Source organism: Protomyctophum parallelum (genome assembly GCF_964188405.1).
Source record: "Protomyctophum parallelum genome assembly, chromosome: 6".
Taxonomy (NCBI): Eukaryota; Metazoa; Chordata; class Actinopteri; order Myctophiformes; family Myctophidae; genus Protomyctophum; species Protomyctophum parallelum.
Genome location: NC_139701.1, coordinates 3,318,898 through 3,340,435, shown reverse-complemented (window position 1 = coordinate 3,340,435; position 21,538 = coordinate 3,318,898). Strand labels below are relative to the sequence as shown.

The following is a 21,538-nucleotide window of genomic DNA, read 5'->3' as shown; positions in this document are numbered from 1 at the left end:
GAGAGGTAGGGAGAGAGAGAGGGAGAGAGAGAGAGAGAGAGAGAGACGGATCGACATAGAGAGAGAGAGAGAGAGAGAGAGAGAGAGAGAGAGAGGTAGGGAGAGAGAGAGGGAGAGAGAGAGAGAGAGAGAGACGGATCGACATAGAGAGAGAGAGAGAGAGAGAGAGAGAGAGAGAGCACAATGGGACAGGAGAACAAAAGTAGAAGAAGCAGTCGCTATTTGTCCACATCGATATTCCACTCTCTTTCACGACACCAGGTTCACAAACAACAACGTGGCGTTTTTTAACATTGTCTCCGTCTTGGTTGTCTGGCCTCATGAAGGGCCACATATAGGCCCTCACCATGGCCCTGTGAAGGGCCACATATAGGCCCTCACCATGGCCCTGTGAAGGGCCACATATAGGCCCTCACCACCTGTGAAGGGCCACATATAGGCCCTCACCACCTGTGAAGGGCCACATATAGGCCCTCACCATGGCCCTGTGAAGGGCCTCATATAGGCCCTCACCATGGCCCTGTGAAGGGCCACATATAGGCCCTCACCATGGCCCTGTGAAGGGCCACATATAGGCCCTCACCATGGCCCTGTGAAGGGCCACATATAGGCCCTCACCATGGCCCTGTGAAGGGCCTCATATAGGCCCTCACCATGGCCCCCTGTGAAGGGCCACATATAGGCCCTCACCATGGCCCTGTGAAGGGCCTCATATAGGCCCTCACCATGGCCCCCTGTGAAGGGCCACATATAGGCCCTCACCATGGCCCTGTGAAGGGCCACATATAGGCCCTCACCACCTGTGAAGGGCCACATATAGGCCCTCACCATGGCCCTGTGAAGGGCCACATATAGGCCCTCACCATGGCCCTGTGAAGGGCCTCATATAGGCCCTCACCATGGCCCTGTGAAGGGCCACATATAGGCCCTCACCATGGCCCTGTGAAGGGCCACATATAGGCCCTCACCATGGCCCTGTGAAGGGCCACATATAGGCCCTCACCATGGCCCTGTGAAGGGCCACATATAGGCCCTCACCATGGCCCTGTGAAGGGCCTCATATAGGCCCTCACCATGGCCCCCTGTGAAGGGCCACATATAGGCCCTCACCATGGCCCTGTGAAGGGCCACATATAGGCCCTCACCACCTGTGAAGGGCCACATATAGGCCCTCACCATGGCCCTGTGAAGGGCCACATATAGGCCCTCACCATGGCCCTGTGAAGGGCCTCATATAGGCCCTCACCATGGCCCTGTGAAGGGCCACATATAGGCCCTCACCATGGCCCTGTGAAGGGCCTCATATAGGCCCTCACCATGGCCCTGTGAAGGGCCACATATAGGCCCTCACCATGGCCCTGTGAAGGGCCTCATATAGGCCCTCACCATGGCCCTGTGAAGGGCCACATATAGGCCCTCACCATGGCCCTGTGAAGGGCCACATATAGGCCCTCACCATGGCCCTGTGAAGGGCCACATATAGGCCCTCACCATGGCCCCCTGTGAAGGGCCACATATAGGCCCTCACCATGGCCCTGTGAAGGGCCACATATAGGCCCTCACCATGGCCCTGTGAAGGGCCACATATAGGCCCTCACCATGGCCCTGTGAAGGGCCACATATAGGCCCTCACCATGGCCCTGTGAAGGGCCACATATAGGCCCTCACCATGGCCCTGTGAAGGGCCACATATAGGCCCTCACCATGGCCCCCTGTGAAGGGCCACATATAGGCCCTCACCATGGCCCCCTGTGAAGGGCCACATATAGGCCCTCACCATGGCCCTGTGAAGGGCCACATATAGGCCCTCACCATGGCCCTGTGAAGGGCCACATATAGGCCCTCAACATGGCCCTGTGAAGGGCCACATATAGGCCCTCACCATGGCCCTTTGAAGGGCCTCATATAGGCCCTCACCATGGCCCTGTGAAGGGCCTCATATAGGCCCTCACCGTGGCCCTGTGAAGGGCCTCATATAGGCCCTCACCATGGCCCTGTGAAGGGCCACATATAGGCCCTCACCGTGGCCCTGTGAAGGGCCACATATAGGCCCTCACCATGGCCCTGTGAAGGGCCACATATAGGCCCTCACCATGGCCCTGTGAAGGGCCACATATAGGCCCTCACCATGGCCCTGTGAAGGGCCTCATATAGGCCCTCACCGTGGCCCTGTGAAGGGCCTCATATAGGCCCTCACCATGGCCCTGTGAAGGGCCACATATAGGCCCTCACCGTGGCCCTGTGAAGGGCCACATATAGGCCCTCACCATGGCCCTGTGAAGGGCCACATATAGGCCCTCACCATGGCCCTGTGAAGGGCCACATATAGGCCCTCACCATGGCCCTGTGAAGGGCCTCATATAGGCCCTCACCATGGCCCTGTGAAGGGCCTCATATAGGCCCTCACCATGGCCCTGTGAAGGGCCACATATAGGCCCTCACCATGGCCCCCTGTGAAGGGCCTCATATAGGCCCTCACCATGGCCCTGTGAAGGGCCTCATATAGGCCCTCACCATGGCCCTGTGAAGGGCCACATATAGGCCCTCACCATGGCCCCCTGTGAAGGGCCACATATAGGCCCTCACCATGGCCCTGTGAAGGGCCACATATAGGCCCTCACCATGGCCCTGTGAAGGGCCACATATAGGCCCTCACCATGGCCCTGTGAAGGGCCTCATATAGGCCCTCACCATGGCCCTGTGAAGGGCCTCATATAGGCCCTCACCATGGCCCTGTGAAGGGCCACATATAGGCCCTCACCATGGCCCCCTGTGAAGGGCCTCATATAGGCCCTCACCATGGCCCTGTGAAGGGCCACATATAGGCCCTCACCATGGCCCTGTGAAGGGCCACATATAGGCCCTCACCATGACCCCCTGTGAAGGGCCTCATATAGGCCCTCACCATGGCCCTGTGAAGGGCCTCATATAGGCCCTCACCATGGCCCTGTGAAGGGCCACATATAGGCCCTCACCATGGCCCTGTGAAGGGCCTCATATAGGCCCTCACCATGGCCCCCTGTGAAGGGCCTCATATAGGCCCTCACCATGGCCCTGTGAAGGGCCACATATAGGCCCTCACCATGGCCCTGTGAAGGGCCTCATATAGGCCCTCACCATGGCCCTGTGAAGGGCCACATATAGGCCCTCACCATGGCCCTGTGAAGGGCCTCATATAGGCCCTCACCATGGCCCTGTGAAGGGCCACATATAGGCCCTCACCATGGCCCTGTGAAGGGCCACATATAGGCCCTCACCATGGCCCTGTGAAGGGCCTCATATAGGCCCTCACCATGGCCCTGTGAAGGGCCACATATAGGCCCTCACCATGGCCCCCTGTGAAGGGCCACATATAGGCCCTCACCATGGCCCTTTGAAGGGCCACATATAGGCCCTCACCATGGCCCTGTGAAGGGCCTCATATAGGCCCTCACCATGGCCCTGGGAAGGGCCACATATAGGCCCTCACCATGGCCCTGTGAAGGGCCACATATAGGCCCTCACCATGGCCCTGTGAAGGGCCTCATATAGGCCCTCACCATGGCCCTGTGAAGGGCCACATATAGGCCCTCACCATGGCCCTGTGAAGGGCCTCATATAGGCCCTCACCATGGCCCCCTGTGAAGGGCCACATATAGGCCCTCACCATGGCCCTGTGAAGGGCCACATATAGGCCCTCACCATGGCCCTGTGAAGGGCCTCATATAGGCCCTCACCATGGCCCTGTGAAGGGCCTCATATAGGCCCTCACCATGGCCCTGTGAAGGGCCTCATATAGGCCCTCACCATGGCCCTGTGAAGGGCCTCATATAGGCCCTCACCATGGCCCTGTGAAGGGCCACATATAGGCCCTCACCATGGCCCCCTGTGAAGGGCCACATATAGGCCCTCACCATGGCCCTGTGAAGGGCCACATATAGGCCCTCACCATGGCCCTGTGAAGGGCCTCATATAGGCCCTCACCATGGCCCTGTGAAGGGCCACATATAGGCCCTCACCATGGCCCCCTGTGAAGGGCCACATATAGGCCCTCACCATGGCCCTGTGAAGGGCCACATATAGGCCCTCACCATGGCCCTGTGAAGGGCCTCATATAGGCCCTCACCATGGCCCTGTGAAGGGCCACATATAGGCCCTCACCATGGCCCTGTGAAGGGCCACATATAGGCCCTCACCATGGCCCTGTGAAGGGCCACATATAGGCCCTCACCATGGCCCTGTGAAGGGCCACATATAGGCCCTCACCATGGCCCTGTGAAGGGCCTCATATAGGCCCTCACCATGGCCCTGTGAAGGGCCACATATAGGCCCTCACCATGGCCCTGTGAAGGGCCTCATATAGGCCCTCACCATGGCCCTGTGAAGGGCCACATATAGGCCCTCACCATGGCCCTGTGAAGGGCCACATATAGGCCCTCACCATGGCCCTGTGAAGGGCCACATATAGGCCCTCACCATGGCCCTGTGAAGGGCCACATATAGGCCCTCACCATGGCCCCCTGTGAAGGGCCACATATAGGCCCTCACCATGGCCCTGTGAAGGGCCTCATATAGGCCCTCACCATGGCCCCCTGTGAAGGGCCTCATATAGGCCCTCACCATGGCCCTGTGAAGGGCCTCATATAGGCCCTCACCATGGCCCCCTGTGAAGGGCCACATATAGGCCCTCACCATGGCCCCCTGTGAAGGGCCTCATATAGGCCCTCACCATGGCCCTGTGAAGGGCCACATATAGGCCCTCACCATGGCCCTGTGAAGGGCCACATATAGGCCCTCACCATGGCCCTGTGAAGGGCCACATATAGGCCCTCACCATGGCCCTGTGAAGGGCCACATATAGGCCCTCACCATGGCCCCCTGTGAAGGGCCTCATATAGGCCCTCCCCATGGCCCTGTGAAGGGCCTCATATAGGCCCTCCCCGCCACATATAGGCCCTCACCATGGCCCTGTGAAGGGCCTCATATAGGCCCTCACCATGGCCCTGTGAAGGGCCTCATATAGGCCCTCACCATGGCCCTGTGAAGGGCCACATATAGGCCCTCACCACCTGTGAAGGGCCTCATATAGGCCCTCACCATGGCCCTGTGAAGGGCCACATATAGGCCCTCACCACCTGTGAAGGGCCTCATATAGGCCCTCACCATGTGTTGCTCATGTGTAATATGTCCCATGGAGGGAGTATACTGTAAGAACATATGACAGTGCTTTTAAGCATGGCATCTTGCAACCATCATTTGGCATTTCAAGGACACGCGTTATGCATATTTATGAAGGGGAATCAAAACCCTCTGAGCCTTATATAAGGAATATATAGGGGCCGCATCTCTCTCTCTCTCTGTTCATTGTCTCCTACGCTCTTCTCATCTCTCTGTAATTGTAGCCATGCACACATTTTTAATTCCCAATGAGCCGAGCTGTACGCCAGCGCTGCAGAGGCGCAGAAACAGATCAAAGGAATCATGACGATGTTACGGAGAAGCTGCGAACGAATGTGCCCGACGCCATGGGACGGAGTGCGTTCTGCCGGGGGACTTTGTTAACGTGCACAGCTCATGAGCATCATTCTGCAACAGCCGAGAGAGCGTCAGCGAGCGCATCAACGCCAGCACTTCCAATAACGCAGGGCGCTGTGCTGTCCTGACCAACCACACGCAGAGACTGGGAAGATTATAATTGGCGTATCGTGTCAGCTCGGCGTGCCTTATAATTTCAAACAAATTGGGTCATTCCCTCCCGTCTCACAAGCCCCCACTTGCGAATGTGTAATTTGAGGTGTGCGTTGGCAACAGATTGAAATTGCATGCAAATGTATCGACATCTGAACAATTAAGGAGGTGGTTGTCGACTCCAGTGGGCGGATACTACAGCGCCGGAAGCTTTCATGTTGGGATCGATACACAATCTTCCGTGCTGCGACGGGGGACGAATACCAAGGTTTCCCAAGCTCACCTGTCCCATTGAGGCTGGTGGATGGGCCTTGCCTGTGCATTTTTACCCTATAGAAACGTTGTTATTAGATGCTTACGCTGTGATTTGAGGCCCACACGCCGCCACTTGGCATGAATAAACGGCCCGCAACAAACGCATAATGAGTTTTTCATGCGGAACATCTCATTTAAATCAATTTAATCATCTCACTTAGGAGATGCGAGAGGAATATGTCTCTTCACGAGCCCGTATATGGGACAGAAAACAGGCGCAAAGCCACAGACAGAGTAGTTCTGGCAGTATTCTGCGACAGAGACAAAAGCTTATTGGTTACAGTATGCCAGGAGAGGGACATAGTAGTGACCCAATTAACTTCCACTTTCGGCATAGAGCTGCTTGTTGGACGCGACCCCACGCCCTCCCCCAGTACAGGAGCTGATCCGGTCTACTCTCAACACTGAGAAACATTATTGGACTTGACAAGAACCCAAGTGTCTGACGCAGACAACACTTATATCTGATTACGTTCCACTTCCATGACACGGCAAAGCATGTGACAAGAGGCGTCACTGAGATAGTGCTCTCTCTCTGTGTGTGTGTGTGTGTGTGTGTGTGTGTGTGTGTGTGTCTCTGCGTGACTGTGTGTGTGTGTGTGTGTGTGTGTGCACGCGCACGGTCAGAGAGAGAGAGAGAGAGAGAGAGAGAGAGAGAGAATGGCCTTTTAATTAATTCTTAATGCTGTGTGTACTACCTTGTGACTGGCCATCACAGCCAAAACAGTTATCGTGTGGTCCTACATGATGCTGCCAGCCACATGCTGCGCTCTGCAAATACTGGCCACTTAGCACCGTCTGCTCCTTCCTGCACGAACCCCCCCCCACCCCCCGGGCCCCCACCCATCATGGCTCCTCCCATACGGGGCACCACCCAACGATAACGCAGTGACCGCCCCCAGTCCGCTCAAGGACAACAGAGTCATTCCCTATCTTCTTCTTCCAGTGGAGCCTGAGAACTCATGTTGTACAATATCTAGCAGTCTGATAAAGCCATCATTAAACTACAAGCAGGGTTGACAGTGTTATTTGTTTTTCTGGTTATCTGTGTCTGGCCTCCTGCTCTCCCCATCGTTTGTAGCGGCTGTGGGCTAGGCTTGTTGAGGGCTTTACTCTAATGTTGTAATCATTAAAAGTGAGTCTAGTTGGGAGCATCGGTTTTGACCTTGCAGCTGGAAGCTTGCAGATTGTACTGAGAGAAAAAAAAGTAAAAAAAAAAAGAGCATAATTTTACACGGTAAGTAATTATGCAATATTAACGGGACCAGGCTCTGTAGGAGAGCGGATGCTTACTGGATGCATAAACATCTTAATAATAACTCTTCAGAACTACGTACCTAGATTCCTGTTGAAGCCTGTTTAATCCTGTGTGGGTGAGGTGGTATTGGTGAGTGTGATGTATGTGTGCGCGCGCGTGTGTGTGTGCGTGCATGCGTGCGTGTGTGGAGGTTGCATGTGAACCTGGGCAGACACACGTGCATATACATGTGATGTGAAGGGATATAACTCACGATTAAGGCATAAGCATTGTTATTATGTACATATACTCTTTAAGACTGTACAAAACAGCAATTACACATTTAGACGTCAATCCTACAAGGAAACTGTCTGCTGGCTTCACGTCTGTGAAGTGAACGTGACCCTCTCTGAACTGAGCACGTCATCAGGATATGAGGGAGAGCTTTTAGTGACAGCCGAGAAGAAAGTGCCATCATTTATATGTCAACATCAGCCGTGTGGGCGGACAACAGTATTGACATCCTGATGATCATCTTGGACCATTCTCCGTCTCCCTCATCGACTGCAACTCAACACACATTAGTCAGGCCCGGCGCAGCGCCAGGTCCATGAGTCATTTGTCAAGTTGAGCGAGCGAGCTGCGTCCTCACGCCGTTCAGACGTTAGCGTTCGGTCTTCGCAATATAGCCGACATGGCAACAAATAAGAGGCATACATACACACACACGGCACAATATACGTAAACACGTTCAACCTGGCATCCCTATTTTTGGTCAAAGGGGCGGACCGGAGGGTTTTCCAAATCACCCAAATCACTGAATGCTCCTTTAAGGTCCTCCTCACACACACACTGGTTAGATGCTCTGCTTTGTTCATTGGGCTTTTTAGCAGAGCATCTAATCAGTATGCAGTTATTATACATTTTTACCGTAACCACAGATCCCATAGAACCACCATTCTGGCTATGGGGCTGTGACTACACACCCCCTCGTGAAAATGCTATTAAACAAGATTTGGGGAGAAGCAAAGAATCGTCTTCCTCACTCCCTGCATCTGCCAACGGTCAATTCCTGTTCAGCCCCACTGAGAAGACATAATGGATACTGATGAACTGAGTTTTGTTCAATCTGTAGTAGGTTAGGATCGCGGAAATAGCAGATCTTCAAGCATCACAATGCATCACAATGCAATGTGTGGTGTGCTATTTTCACTAGTCATTTTACCATGAAATAATAGGGATTAAGTGGTTAAGTAGACAATAGGCTTGACTGAGTATTGACTGTCAGTGGAGACAACAATCGGGGAGTGTCTCTCAGACACACAACATATGGTCTCATTTCAGAGATTTTTGGTATAAGTAATCAATGTGCATTCAACAGGTGAATATATCGATTGAGCGTGCTGCCAGCCCTTTCTCAGAAATTCACACCAGCTGTGCTCAACACAGTCTGCGCCTGGCCTGGCAAGCTGTTTGCACACTGGAAATGTTTTTGGTAAAAGTGAAACAGACCTAATTTATACTTCTGTCTGTAACCATTGTCACCCAACTTATTATAAACTCTGTGTTGAGTGTCTGATAAATGATTAGATAATTGTCTGACACACACACACACACACACACACACACACACACACACACACACAGCTTCACTGCAAAAACTGCCATTTTCATGTAATACAACAGATATTTAATCAGAAACCTAACAGTAGCTTTGTTATTGTTGGAGGGGAAAAAAAACTCCAAATGTGTTACATCTGGGCATATAAATAAGGGGATTTTTCAACTTGCTCGCCTTGATCACTGTACTTGCGTTTGGCGCAGCCTGCTCTGCATACCAATTACCAATGAGGTCTGCTTGGAAAGTTCACACTTTTGTCACACTAAAAGCTCACACTCTAAGCAGAGTGACACTGTTGGCTGAACCCAATTTAGCAGCCGCCCAGGACTATCACTACCAAAGTGGGCAAAGCAAATACATTAATAAATATTGAGCCGTGGGATAATCTGCGCGAAGGTTCCGTGACCTCTGTAGCTCTTCACTAACGGCGGCATGCACTACACTGACTTAGGACTGTGGGTGAGAAGGGGATTAGTATAATTACAGTTATTATACTGTATTCTCAAATCTAAAGACTATCGCACGTCTGGGCCCAGTCTCATCTCGGCTCTTCTTGACAGTTAAATTAAAAACATGCGTAGCTGACGTGACCCGGCATGATTGATCCCTCTTCTCCCTGGTGTTTTGCTTAGCCTTCTCTTCTAACCCTCCTCTCCTCCTCTCTCGCTCTCTCTCTCAGGCGGGGCCTTGACTCCTCGCACTCCACCCTCAAGAGTATGAAATGTTTATTTAACAGCCGATGGGGATTTGGCAGTTCAGCACCATCACCGAGGGGAATGACGTATCCTTGCCCCAGGCCAGCCTTTGTACCTGTTTGGGCACGTACTGTATATCGAGGCTATACGTATCCACCTGCCTTCTCTCCGTCTTACCTCCTTTCTCTCAGGTCGGCAGCAGGATGCGCTCGCAGCGCTCCCATGGGCCTCGGTGCAGGGGGGACTCGGGGAACGCCAGCGCGGTAAAAACCTACCCAAATCCCCCAGACGCTGATCCCTTATGATAGCTAACTGGCTTTGAGGTGTTGTTTACTGCCAAGCTCCGCTCACTTCGCCCCGTGAGATGCTTTTCTACACTCCAAAGCTTCCGTAACATATCTAGCACATATTAGATTCTAAATTAAAAATCAGTCAGCCTTGACACTTGACACACGGATGATAGTAGGTAAGACGCACTTAATAGGACTAAAAATAATTAAATAAAAAAAGAAGAAAAAACAAGAAAAATGCATTTTCCCATGATTGTGTGTGCAGAGAAAGTGGGAGGTGCAAGTGGGTAAGGGATGGATGGGCGGGGTATGCTTACCATGTCCTGGATCTGGCGGGCCGAACTCCAGGTTGTATCTCAGGATGTAAAAATTATTCCACACGTACAGCTGGTTATCTCGCGGGTTGTAATCCACGGCCGCGATGTACTGGTACTGGTTGGGAAAGTGGATATCCACGTACTCCCCGCGGTTCTGCTTGGTGTTGTACACGTAGTCGATCAGGCTCTTGCTGACCTCGCTCTCGTTGTCCTCGTACGTGGAGCGGACCACGTACAGCACGCCGCACACCATGAAGGCGTTGGAGGCCGAGCGCTTGTCGTAGGTGGTGTCCCACGTGGCCTCGAAGCGCAGCGTGTAGGGGTTGAGCTGGCTGATCACCACCATGCCGTTGTTCTGCTCCGTGGCGTAGATCACCCACAGGCCGTTCTCGTCCACCGCCAGGTCGATGTCCGTCTTGCCGCCCCACTTGTAGGGCGACGTGTCGTGGTAGTTGGCGTTGTTGATGATGGCCTCGCCGCTCTTGATTCGAGTCCGCAGGTCGAACTTGACGATGTTGCGCGTGCGCTCCTTGTTGAAAAACACGGCGCCGTCGTACACCACGAAGCCCGTGCCGTCCACGCGGTGGGGCAGTTTGTAGGTGATGGTCTGCCGGGCGCTCTGGAAGTCGTCCAGGGAGTTGTACTCAATGAGAGTGTCTGTCCTGTAGGGAGTCCAGGGCATGAAGTAGATTTTGTCGCCGGCCTGCAGCGGGTCTTTGCACCAGGCGCCGGCTTGCTGCTCCGCTTCAAAGAGAAAGGAAGGGTCTCCAACGGCTTTCAGAGTCCCAGGACAAACAAAAACTAGTGATGGGAGAAGAGTAGACATAAGAAACACACACAGGTTAAACACAGTGGCAGCAAAACAACGTGGAACAATAATGAAACTCAGTGTAATCTCTAGTGTCTTCGTTTGGTTTTACGGGTTAGGTAGAGTAGGTCCAGGTAGAGTAGGGGATTGTGGGTACAGGCACCCGTAAGAGCGGCCGAAAGATGACTAACAGCTATGGCCAATGTTCACCAGCACTTATGGGGAGTTTGGTTTGTGTGCATAGGAAGAACAAAGAAAGTTGTTAAGCAGATAGTCTGAAACGAACACAAGCCTCGCTGCATAGACATTAACTGTTAGAACAGAAATGAAGGGGGGGGGACCAAGTAAATTAAGATTAAAATAAAAAACTCAATCAAATTTTGTCCTGTAAACAAAAAAAGCAGCACGCTAAAGTCACTCGTCAACAAGATGGGAGAGGCTACGAGGGAGCAGGAGTCATCAGAGTCTGGCAGTGTGCACGGGGGCAGGTTGTGCTTAGGTACTGTGTTATGTACCTGAGAGGCTTGTCATTATCGAGTGTGGTGCAAATGTCACATTTTGAAACAACTGTCTCAGTGGGTGCGGGTGGCGGTAGGGGGGTTGGGGGGGTTGGGGGGGGAGCTTCTCTGAGGCGCACAGAGATCTAAGAACCGTCAGAGAGAGGAGCAGAAAGTGGTCAAGAAAGAATAACAGGGTGGGGCGAGATAGAGAAGAGGAAAAGGCGGACGGGGCTGAGAGGAAACGAGAGTGTATAGAAAGCGATAGCTTGGAGGAAAAAAAGCCCCATAGAAACACAGTTACCATGGCATGCTATGGAAGACTGGGAAGCCAGGCGGTGTGTATGGGATTCTGCTGACAAGCAAAAAGCATCCAGGGGTTATGACGATAGAAACTCCCCACGGACTGCAGCCTGTATGCCCCCACTTACATCTTATAGGCTGCTTACTGTACGTGGTCGTATCATCTTTAGAATGTGTTTTATGTTTATGCCCCGTCTCATTCCCCATGTAGCATTACGTTAACCATTAGCATTACAATAGGGGTATACTGGGAGATACTGTATTATACTATGTGATCTTTGTCGGGGGCCACTATGGGAAGATATAAAGGTTTACAACCAGATGCCACAAAAACAAGGAGCTAGGGTTTGGATCGTGTCAGTCTGTTTATTTACCTTTTTGCTCCACTTCTATTTTAAGCGTTGGAAGAGAGAATGAAAGGGGTGCAAGGGAAGAAAAAGAGATTAGTATGAATTAATCGCTAAGATTACATAATGCAAGAAACATGAGACATGGACAAAGACAGGCAGACCTATAGGGGAAAAAGGACAGGTGAGAGAAAGATGGGACGCCGCTGACGCACCCTGCCTCAGAGAAAAGGAGTCGTTATTTACATTGAGAGCAGTCTAATTGATCGTGCATTGGGATCATGACCAACTGTTAAGCTTGGTTTATAACAGGAGGGGTCGATTTAGTGTCAGGCACAATTTGAAGGACATCCGACTGTCTGTGAGAATGTAATGTTCATCATTGATGGCAAAACCATCAATATACTCTAAATTAGTTTAGCTTGTGACAAAAAAATTATCTTCAATGTTAGTTTGTCCTGTAGACAAGAACATTTCTGACAGATTGTATACGGTATGACAGAGCCTGCCTGGTAATTAGTGCAACATTTTTAGCACAAAACATATATGATCCACACTCAAACAATTCTAATCAATCAATATACGGATTAGTGCTTTATTTGTACACATTACATGTTAACTCGCTATAATATAGCAAGTTAACATGTAATGTGTACAAATGCCATGCTCTGGCAGAGCATGGCATTTGACTGCACATACTCTTATGAGCAGGTGACAAATAAATCTGCTTGAATGTTAAGGATGGGTTTGACCATTATTACATTATGAGTCAGCAAATCATGGTATGATTTTAAAAAGTAAAAAATAAAAACTTGTCATAGTGTTAAAAAAATAAAGGTTGTTACATATTTCTACTATAATATGGTCCCATTTTATATTATTTAGCTGGTTGCTTATATCTGTAGCTTCAACGGTTTGTCCAAGGAAGTTACATTATTAAAAATAAAATAAACGTGTGATATCTTCTTATACACCCATTGCCTAACTCCAGGTGGAATAGCCAGGTTCATAGTGATAGCTGAATACAGTATATCTGACTGTAGCTCCTCGTTTGCTCTATCATCCAACACAATCTTAATCCAACGGAAGCAATTTCACCATCCCGGTCATGCTTTCCTTAGCGCATAATGTTCACTAGCTTACAGTATCTATATCTGTTAAATGTTCAACTTAGCCCCAACATACTTTAGGGAAATTTGACCTTGGTTCAAAGGGTATACTGTAGTACACCAAACCTGCTTTCAGTAACATTGATAATTAATACCACAAGTGATGAAGCCAAATTGTGTTTCGGATAGCTAAAAGGTAGGCCACTAGGCCAAGCACTAAAATAAGCGGTTGAAAGATACAATATTGTATTGTACCGTTACACTAATTTACCATGTGAGAACAATGGCATCAAGTAAATATGTGACTGTGAAATACAGTGATGTACTGTAGTGTAGGCTATAAAAAAGAAAAGCCGTCTAGCTTATGGGTTGTGTATTTTCTTTGCACTCATCAAGGAAGTTGATAATGGCCCTAAATCACGGTAGCAAAACCACATCAGGTGGCTTTTACTCACAGTTGAACTGTGTATCCTGAGTTCCAGGGTAAACACTGTGCTTGATTTGTTGCATACATTTTGTATTAGGCCCTTTTTTTTAAAACAAGGTCCTTAAACGTTGAAGTGTTTACACTTCACTGTGTAAAGTAAGCTAGTGGCGGTGAAGCGAATAACATTAGCACAATTTAAGAGAGAGAGAAAAAGATGGCAAATGAAAAACACACGATTGCCCGAAAATGTAATTAAAAAATGCCTACTATCGTTGTTAGAGAAGCCTTATTTTGTAATATATTTAGCATTTGTTTGAACGGGGGAGGGATGACATGCACGTTTAGAGAACTTGTTTGTTTTTTAAATCCAGTCAAGTGATCAAAATGTTAAAACAGGCATGCCTCTATTGACAGCAAAAGAGAAGAAGAGAGAAAAATCATGCTGTAGAAGGCAGCACAAGTAATGCATGGCACTCTGCAGAAGTCATTTGAGGGAACCACAGATACCTAAGACATCAAACAGCGAGGAGAAGTAAACAAATTAACAACGGTCCACTTCCCAGAAGCTGCGCCGGCCAGATAGAAGAGAAGACGAAAGACCAAGGGAGAGAAACAGAGATGGAAGAAAAGGAGAGAGAGGTGGAAATCTGAAAAGAAAGAGTGGGTTAGTAGAAATACAATAAAAACAAACAAAAAGGAAAGAAAGAAAGAAAAAAAGGGTGGGGAAAGGGAAAGGCAATCATTGTGATCAGAAACCGCTCAGTGGAAGAAGAGAATTAATCAGGGTGGCCAGGACTAGGAGGTGTCCTGCAGATTGCACAAGGGAAGGGAAGAAGAGTCAGTAACAGTTGAACATCACAGTATAGAAAAGAAACTAAACAAGACACCCAACAACCCCAAAACCCCTCTTTTCCAACCACCCAAAATCCCTCTTCCATTGTCACCACGCACCTCTGCTTTCCTGCTCTAAGACTGATTCATGACATCATTATTGCTATGTTCCATCTTAATCCAATCCGCTCTGTACCTTTACTTTAATAAACTACGAGGCTATTTGCCTTTCGGAGTCCGAGGCTCCCTTTGAATTGCATGTAATGTACTTTAGCACAGGCTAGACTGGCCAACTGTCTGTATCAACTTGGCTGATATGTCTGCTGTCCACTGCAGACTCAATTAGTGGCTCCAGCATTATTTAAGCATCAGGAAGCAAATAGAGAAATAACATCATTTAAACTATACATGCTATGCAAGGGACAATCATGTACTGCAGAGTCTACAGTAAATGATTTCCCCCATATGTACAGTAGCATGGCTACAATAGTATTGTATTGTGGCCATACTACTGTACATATGGGGAAATCATATAGGCCTAGTATATAAAGAGTACACAATATATGTGTATAACCGAGATAGTAGTAGTAGTAGCTGGCACAAATGGCACTGATGGCTTAGAAGTCATGTTAGTGCAGGCAGATATGCCTGTTTTTCTCCCCTCTTTGTTTTACACAGTAGCATAGCAACAGCCATAGTGGTTTTATTTCATAATTTTTCTCCCACAATTTCAAGAGGAGCCTTAATGAAGACACTTCTTTGCTTTATGTTCCCTTTTCCGAGGCAATTACCGCAGCCAATTCAGAAGGTGCAAAGGTGAAGGTGAACGACCATCCCTGGCTTGTGCATGGTGATAATGAGGGTGGCTCTTGACATGAACCACATTATTAGGATGAAGAAAAATTAAATAAAAAATAAAATGGTTGAAATGTACGTGGTTGGTTTCAGCCTTTACTTGTAGGTGACAATGCAAAAGCTTAATGTCGACGAGGATAATGAATGATTCATTGAGGTGAAATAACTAAAAGAAAAAGTATCTATTACTTTCTGTTATTCAACTGCCATTTAAATGTCAAAGGACACAAAGACTCTTGGTTAGGGAGCCAATGCTTTGGGTCTAGGCACAGCCTTTCTGGTCCCGGGGCTGTCAGGTAAGAATTTCACTCTGCAGTATTTACTCAGGCCAGAGTCATGCTGGGCTGGTGCTCAGATATAACGTCTCTCTCTCTCTCTCTCTCTCTCTCTCTCTCTCTCTCCCACCTAAAAAAGATGAGGTGGGGATTATGCGTTTCAGTAAGACCCTGCACGTAATTTTGAACAGATTTCTGCCTGCCGAACAAATTTCTCTGTAAACCACAAAGTGGTTTACAGGGAAATTTGGATTATTCCTAATGTCAATTGTATTTTTATCAACAGTCGGCTTTTCACTGCTTGCCTACCCAACACTTGTTTTGCGAGAAAGCAAGATAATTAAATGTATCCAATCTGAAAATATACACCTAGACTGAAATTGAATCTTAATATAATTAATTTAGCAAATAATAAAAATACAGTTAAACACAAAAAAAACAGCCAGGCTATAAGAAAACGTTGCTTTTGAACCCGGCACAGGCCCATGAATGCAACAACGTTACGGGCTCATAAACAAGTAAACTATTTCACCAATGACAATAATGATGATTCTGAACAAAGATTATTCCGGATTTTTGGGGGGGGCAGCTCAATCGAACTAACCTCTACCACTTCCTTCAAGTCTGTTCTGCAGTCACTGATCAGCTTAACAGGGATTTAATATCTTGTCTTGCAAAACATCTTCAGAAAATGGGGGACAATGGGGGACAAATTCCTAAGGTTTTGGGCCACTGCCATTTTTGGTAACTAAATCTGGATTTTGATATGTATGATCATCCATCAATGAAAACGTTAGGATCAGTGCAAAAGCTCAGTAAATCCTGCCACACTACAGTTACTCCCTGCCATAAGTCTCACTCTATACCGCAACGTCATATTTAATGTTTTCAACAAACTGATTGGTCATCGGGAAAACATGGACACTTACAAGAAGAGACGCAGGATTAGTTAGGGGGAAGAAAAGGCACGGCTTACACATCACAGTCTATCTTGAGGGGGAAAAGGCTGGACTGGACTACACAGGACTGGATTCGACCATACAGGGGTGACACTTAGGGGTGGCGGATTCTTTTTTGGATTCGTGTAAAAATAGCGATTCTTATTTTCCACGATTCTGAATCGATTCTCAATTTCCAAAAATGTTGTTACCTATTTATTTTCTTCATGTTGGTGCGTGTGTGTGTGTGTGTGTGTGTGTGTGTTACATTAATGTTACTGTATGTATGTCAATTATTTGCAAGCTAATATATTTGCATCAGTCAATAGTGTTATTGAACACTGAATGACATACAGGCACGTTTATTGGCAAGGGATCAAAATAATTAATCATTTTGAATTGAGAATCAATCTTGAATCGAGAATCGATTTGGATCAAATCACGACCTCAAGAATCGGAATCGAAATCGAATCAATTTGTGGGGATAACAAAAGATTCACACCCCTAGTGACAACAATCACTTACCAAGACAGTTGAGATAGGACACGTTCTGTATTCGTGGTCCTATTCTGTGTGGGCATGGAGCTCCTTGAGAAGCAAACAGATGGGACTAAAGTCACGCACGCTTCACAAAATGCAATGTTGGAAGGGAGGGACGATCACCAGGGAATCACTTATTAGATACACTTTGCCAGGAGTCGCATATCACAGACGCGTGTTTGTGCAGATCTGACTGATGCCTTGGTGCACATGGAGCAACCAGAAGCCCAGAGCAACAGCAGGTGTGCACAAGTCAAGTGCACCTTAAGGCTAATCCCACCATTACGGTTTGAAGTTGCACAGCGAGAGGTGCAATCGATAGTTCACTTTGGTCTGGAGGCACACGGACTATAGTTGGAGAAAACCAACACAGGTCGACGGTTTGAGGCAAAAGTGAGTATATTTGGCCATGCTCCATTAAGGCTGAATCCAATGCTCATTATAGCCCGATTCTATTATTAATTTACAGGTCCTCGAAAAGCCTCGCAGACATTAACCTTTGAGTTGTAATGAGGTTTGCTCCCTAATAATGTTCACTTACATATTCTGATTTAACTTCATGGGGGAAATGGTTGGGGCAGGCGACCTGGCACTGTGGAACATCTATACTGTAATTCACAGACTCTGTGTGTGTGTGTGTGTGTGTGTGTGTGTGTGTGTGTGTGTGTGCGTGTCACACTGTGTGTAGGTCACGACCAATAAGCCATTGATTGTGAGTTTTGTGACCAATACGTCACTGGTTGCGAGTTGCGACCTTGGTCGTTGGTCTGAATTTGGAGTGAACATGCCGCTTCTTATCACAGTAGGGGAGGCAGTAAAGAGACCAGGATTACTGTATGTGATTTGTGAATGTACCTTCCCTAGGGGACATGGAGAGAAAATGCAAACTCCACACAGAAAGGCCCTGTCGTCAACCTCGCCTAGGGTCGTATAAGTACAGTCCAGCATAAGTCCCTGATTGGCTAACCTGACCCGTCTTCTTAACTGATTGGCCGAGCTTTGCATAAAATTTGCGTCACGTAACAGTACGAACGACTAACAGTATGAGCGCCATCCTAGTAATGCATAATTCATGGTCTGTTGTATGATGATGTCACTCGTTTAAAATTCTACAGTATAATGGTTATAGGTGATGTCTTACAAAAATAATCATAATCTCGGTTAATGGCCTGGTATTAAATTAACATTAGATTAACTTCTACAGACAATATGAAACTAGAATACATGTAATCTGTGCATCAAATACTGCTAAAGGACTACCTTGCCATCACTAGCTACTCTAATCATTTCAGTTCCACCTGATTAGTGATTCTGGCAATTCACGTAATTCCTGGTGATTAATCAGTTAGTAAAGGTTAGATGGCTCTTTTAGCTCCACAAATTGCTAATGAAAATGGAAGCTTAAAGGACAGAGCGGAATTTTAATGCAAAAGGCAATCTAAAGATTGTTTGCGGCTGAATGGCAATGAATATTTTAGTCATCCGACGTGCAGCTAAATGTTAACGCTATCTGTTCGCATGAAATATTACCTTGTTGACTTTATATGTAAAGCCGCTCTGTTTTCCGTTATGTAACGGAACATCTGTTAACATATTCCAACACCTGTTGTACCGAGGGGGCTATTGAGCCATTACGATGCGCTGTTTCTCCACTGATAGTTCGTTCTCCGTGCGAGACTGAGTAATGGTGCACTGGTTTGCCCTCATCTGCAGTCAGCGTGACTTCTATCACCCTGCCCCTGTAGTCTGCTACCTCATAACCTGGCACGGGAAAGTCTGCTGGAAAACATGGTGAGCACATCAATAATGGAAGCAGCATATAGAAGGAGGAACAAAGGGTTTTACAGGTCATCTCTTATGAGGGGATGCTCATGAAAAGACACGGATGGAAGGAAAGGAGAGACAATCGAGGAGGCGCTAGAAGAAGTGTGGTGTGGTGTGGGGGAGAAGGACATAACCAAAAGCAAAACAACGGCAAGTGAGACAAAGGGAAGGAAGGAAACATTGAGAGAGAGAGAGAGAGAGAGAGAGAGGTGGGTGGGTTATTAAGAAAGAGTAGCTAAGAATGAGGTGGGGTGTTGAAAGGCATCCTTGGGGGAACATTTCAATTGACGACAGAAGGTTCACACTTACTGTAGGGCACACACTCATACTGGACCTCCAGATACTTGTAGGTCCCGGGGCAGGGGTCAGGGAAGACGTCCGAACCCGTGATCACAATGCACTGGGTCCGATTGTTACACCTGGTCACAAACACAAAGGGGAGGGGCGGGTCAACTTCAAATCCTTGAGATTTCAGATAAATCCATACCATGTATTTCTACAAACACATCCTAAGAAACAGAGGAGGAGTTGCTACAAAACACAAGAAACCGGAGCTGAGATTAATTCAGTGCAGCAATGGGAAAAAGTACCCAGAAACACATCAGCTCTTCAGGCTCAGAGTGACTACATTTCTGTGGTGGAAGTCGGTTCAGTTCAGTCACAATGGGTGAAACAATTGATGCTTTATGTTAGAGTTAGAACGTTGGCAATGTTGTTCACTGTTGTGAATGTGAATGCCGTTTAACCCATTCTGACCTGAGATCAGATTCATACGAGCTTTCCACTGGACACACACTGGTCTGATGAACCCATTCTGACTTGAGATCAGATTCTAGAAATGTCAGTCGCTCTTCGATTTTTCAAAAATAGCAGACCTACAAGCTCGTATCGCGCCACTCGGTGGCGCGATATGAGCTTGTAGATCTGCTATTTTTCAATAGCTTTAAAGCATAACATGATGCTGACACGAAAATGGGTGCCCGTTCAGAATGGGTTAAGCCATATCGTTTCAAGGTCAATGCCTTTCGGTTTCCGTTTCATTTGTTCAGCCATTGTTTTTCGCTCTATAGCATATTATGAGGACATACATACAATATTTGTATGTATGTCTTTTAAAAACGATTTATTGTTCACAAAGTATAAAATGTATGCCTGGCCACGTGGGGAAGGATGGTGGGTGGGTGGGGAGGGGTGGAAGGGAGTTGTGGGAGAACATTTTAAAACCAAAGAGTTGTATTATCTTTGCAAAATTTGAATATAATGTCATAATGTATACTCTTTGAATAAATTTAGCTAAAAAAGAAAAACCAAGTAGAACATGTCCCAGATGTGTATAGACCAGTGGTTCACTCACAGCCCGTGGGCCAGGGAAGACTGACATTGCGAGTGGGCCCCCAAATAATTTGCAAAACACTAAGATTTAATTGATAATAGAACATCAATATAAAAATAATAATGTGAATATATAATAACGTTCTTGTGGTATTGTTCTTTAAAACTGTGGGGGAGCGTTTTCTAAGCTACATATACTAGAATAGTTCCAGAACACAATTGACTGATCATTAAAATAAAGATTCTTCGAAAGCCACCCATGATCTAAACCAATCTGTGGACAGATGGGCTAAATAAGTGCGTCCACATAAGGTTGGGAGCATTGGCGCAGACCCCACAAAAAGGTATACAACCTCCACATAAGGTTGGGAGCATTGGCGCAGACCCCACAAAAAGGTATACAACCTCCACATAAGGCTGGGAGCATTGGCGCAGACCCCACAAAAGGTATACAACCTCCACATAAGGTTGGGAGCATTGGCGCAGACCCCACAAAAGGTATACAACCTCCACATAAGGTTGGGAGCATTGGCGCAGACCCCACAAAAGGTATACAACCTCCACATAAGGTTGGGAGCATTGGCGCAGAGACCCCACAAAAGGTATACAACCTCTTGTGACCCTCCTGCTTCAGTGAAACATTGCGACGATACATCTCTCTTCCCCTCTCATCTGGTATGAATAGTGACCTTTAGCATGTTGTGTGTGTTGGGAGACATCTCTAATTGAACCAGGAGCACCGTTCATATGTCTGGGGAGTTAACTGACCACCCCCCTGCTGCCCCTCACTGGACTGGACCCACGGTAATGACATCAATACCTCAGGCGGGGGGGGCCATCTTTGCGACCGACCGGGCGCAAAAGAGAGTGGACATAATAAGTGATGTGAACAATCCATATCAATAACTCTGTTCTGCTGATTTTTGCAGCGCCCAGAGATAATAACACCTCAGATTTACATAACCGTTTTCTAAGCTCTCAAAGTCGCTTTACATATACAGTACAGCATACCCGTTTAGAGACACAGTTAATCACACTAGTAGATTTAACCCATTCTGACCTGAGATCAGATTCATACGAGGTTTCCACTGGACACACACACTGGTCTGATGAACCCATTCTGACCTGAGATCAGATTCTAAAAATGTCAGTCGTTCTTCGATTTAAAAAAAAATAACAGACCTACAAGCTCGTATCGCGCCACTCGGTGGCGCGATATGAGCTTGTAGATCTGCTATTTTTAAATAGCTAAAGCATAACATGATGCCAACACCAAAATGGGTGCCCGGTCAGAATGGGTTAAACAATAT

At 47.8% G+C, this 21,538-nt stretch overlaps 1 protein-coding gene across 1 annotated transcript in view; it reads right to left on the bottom strand.

The window, feature by feature from the left end:
* adgrl2a (adhesion G protein-coupled receptor L2a) overlaps window positions 1-21,538 on the bottom strand; it is a 113,105-nt gene that overhangs the window by 37,178 nt on the left and 54,389 nt on the right. Inside the window, 3 exon segments of the mRNA XM_083768050.1 lie at window positions 9,015-9,073; window positions 10,143-10,943; window positions 19,206-19,315. Of these exon segments, the coding sequence (XP_083624176.1) occupies window positions 9,015-9,073; window positions 10,143-10,943; window positions 19,206-19,315 (970 nt within the window).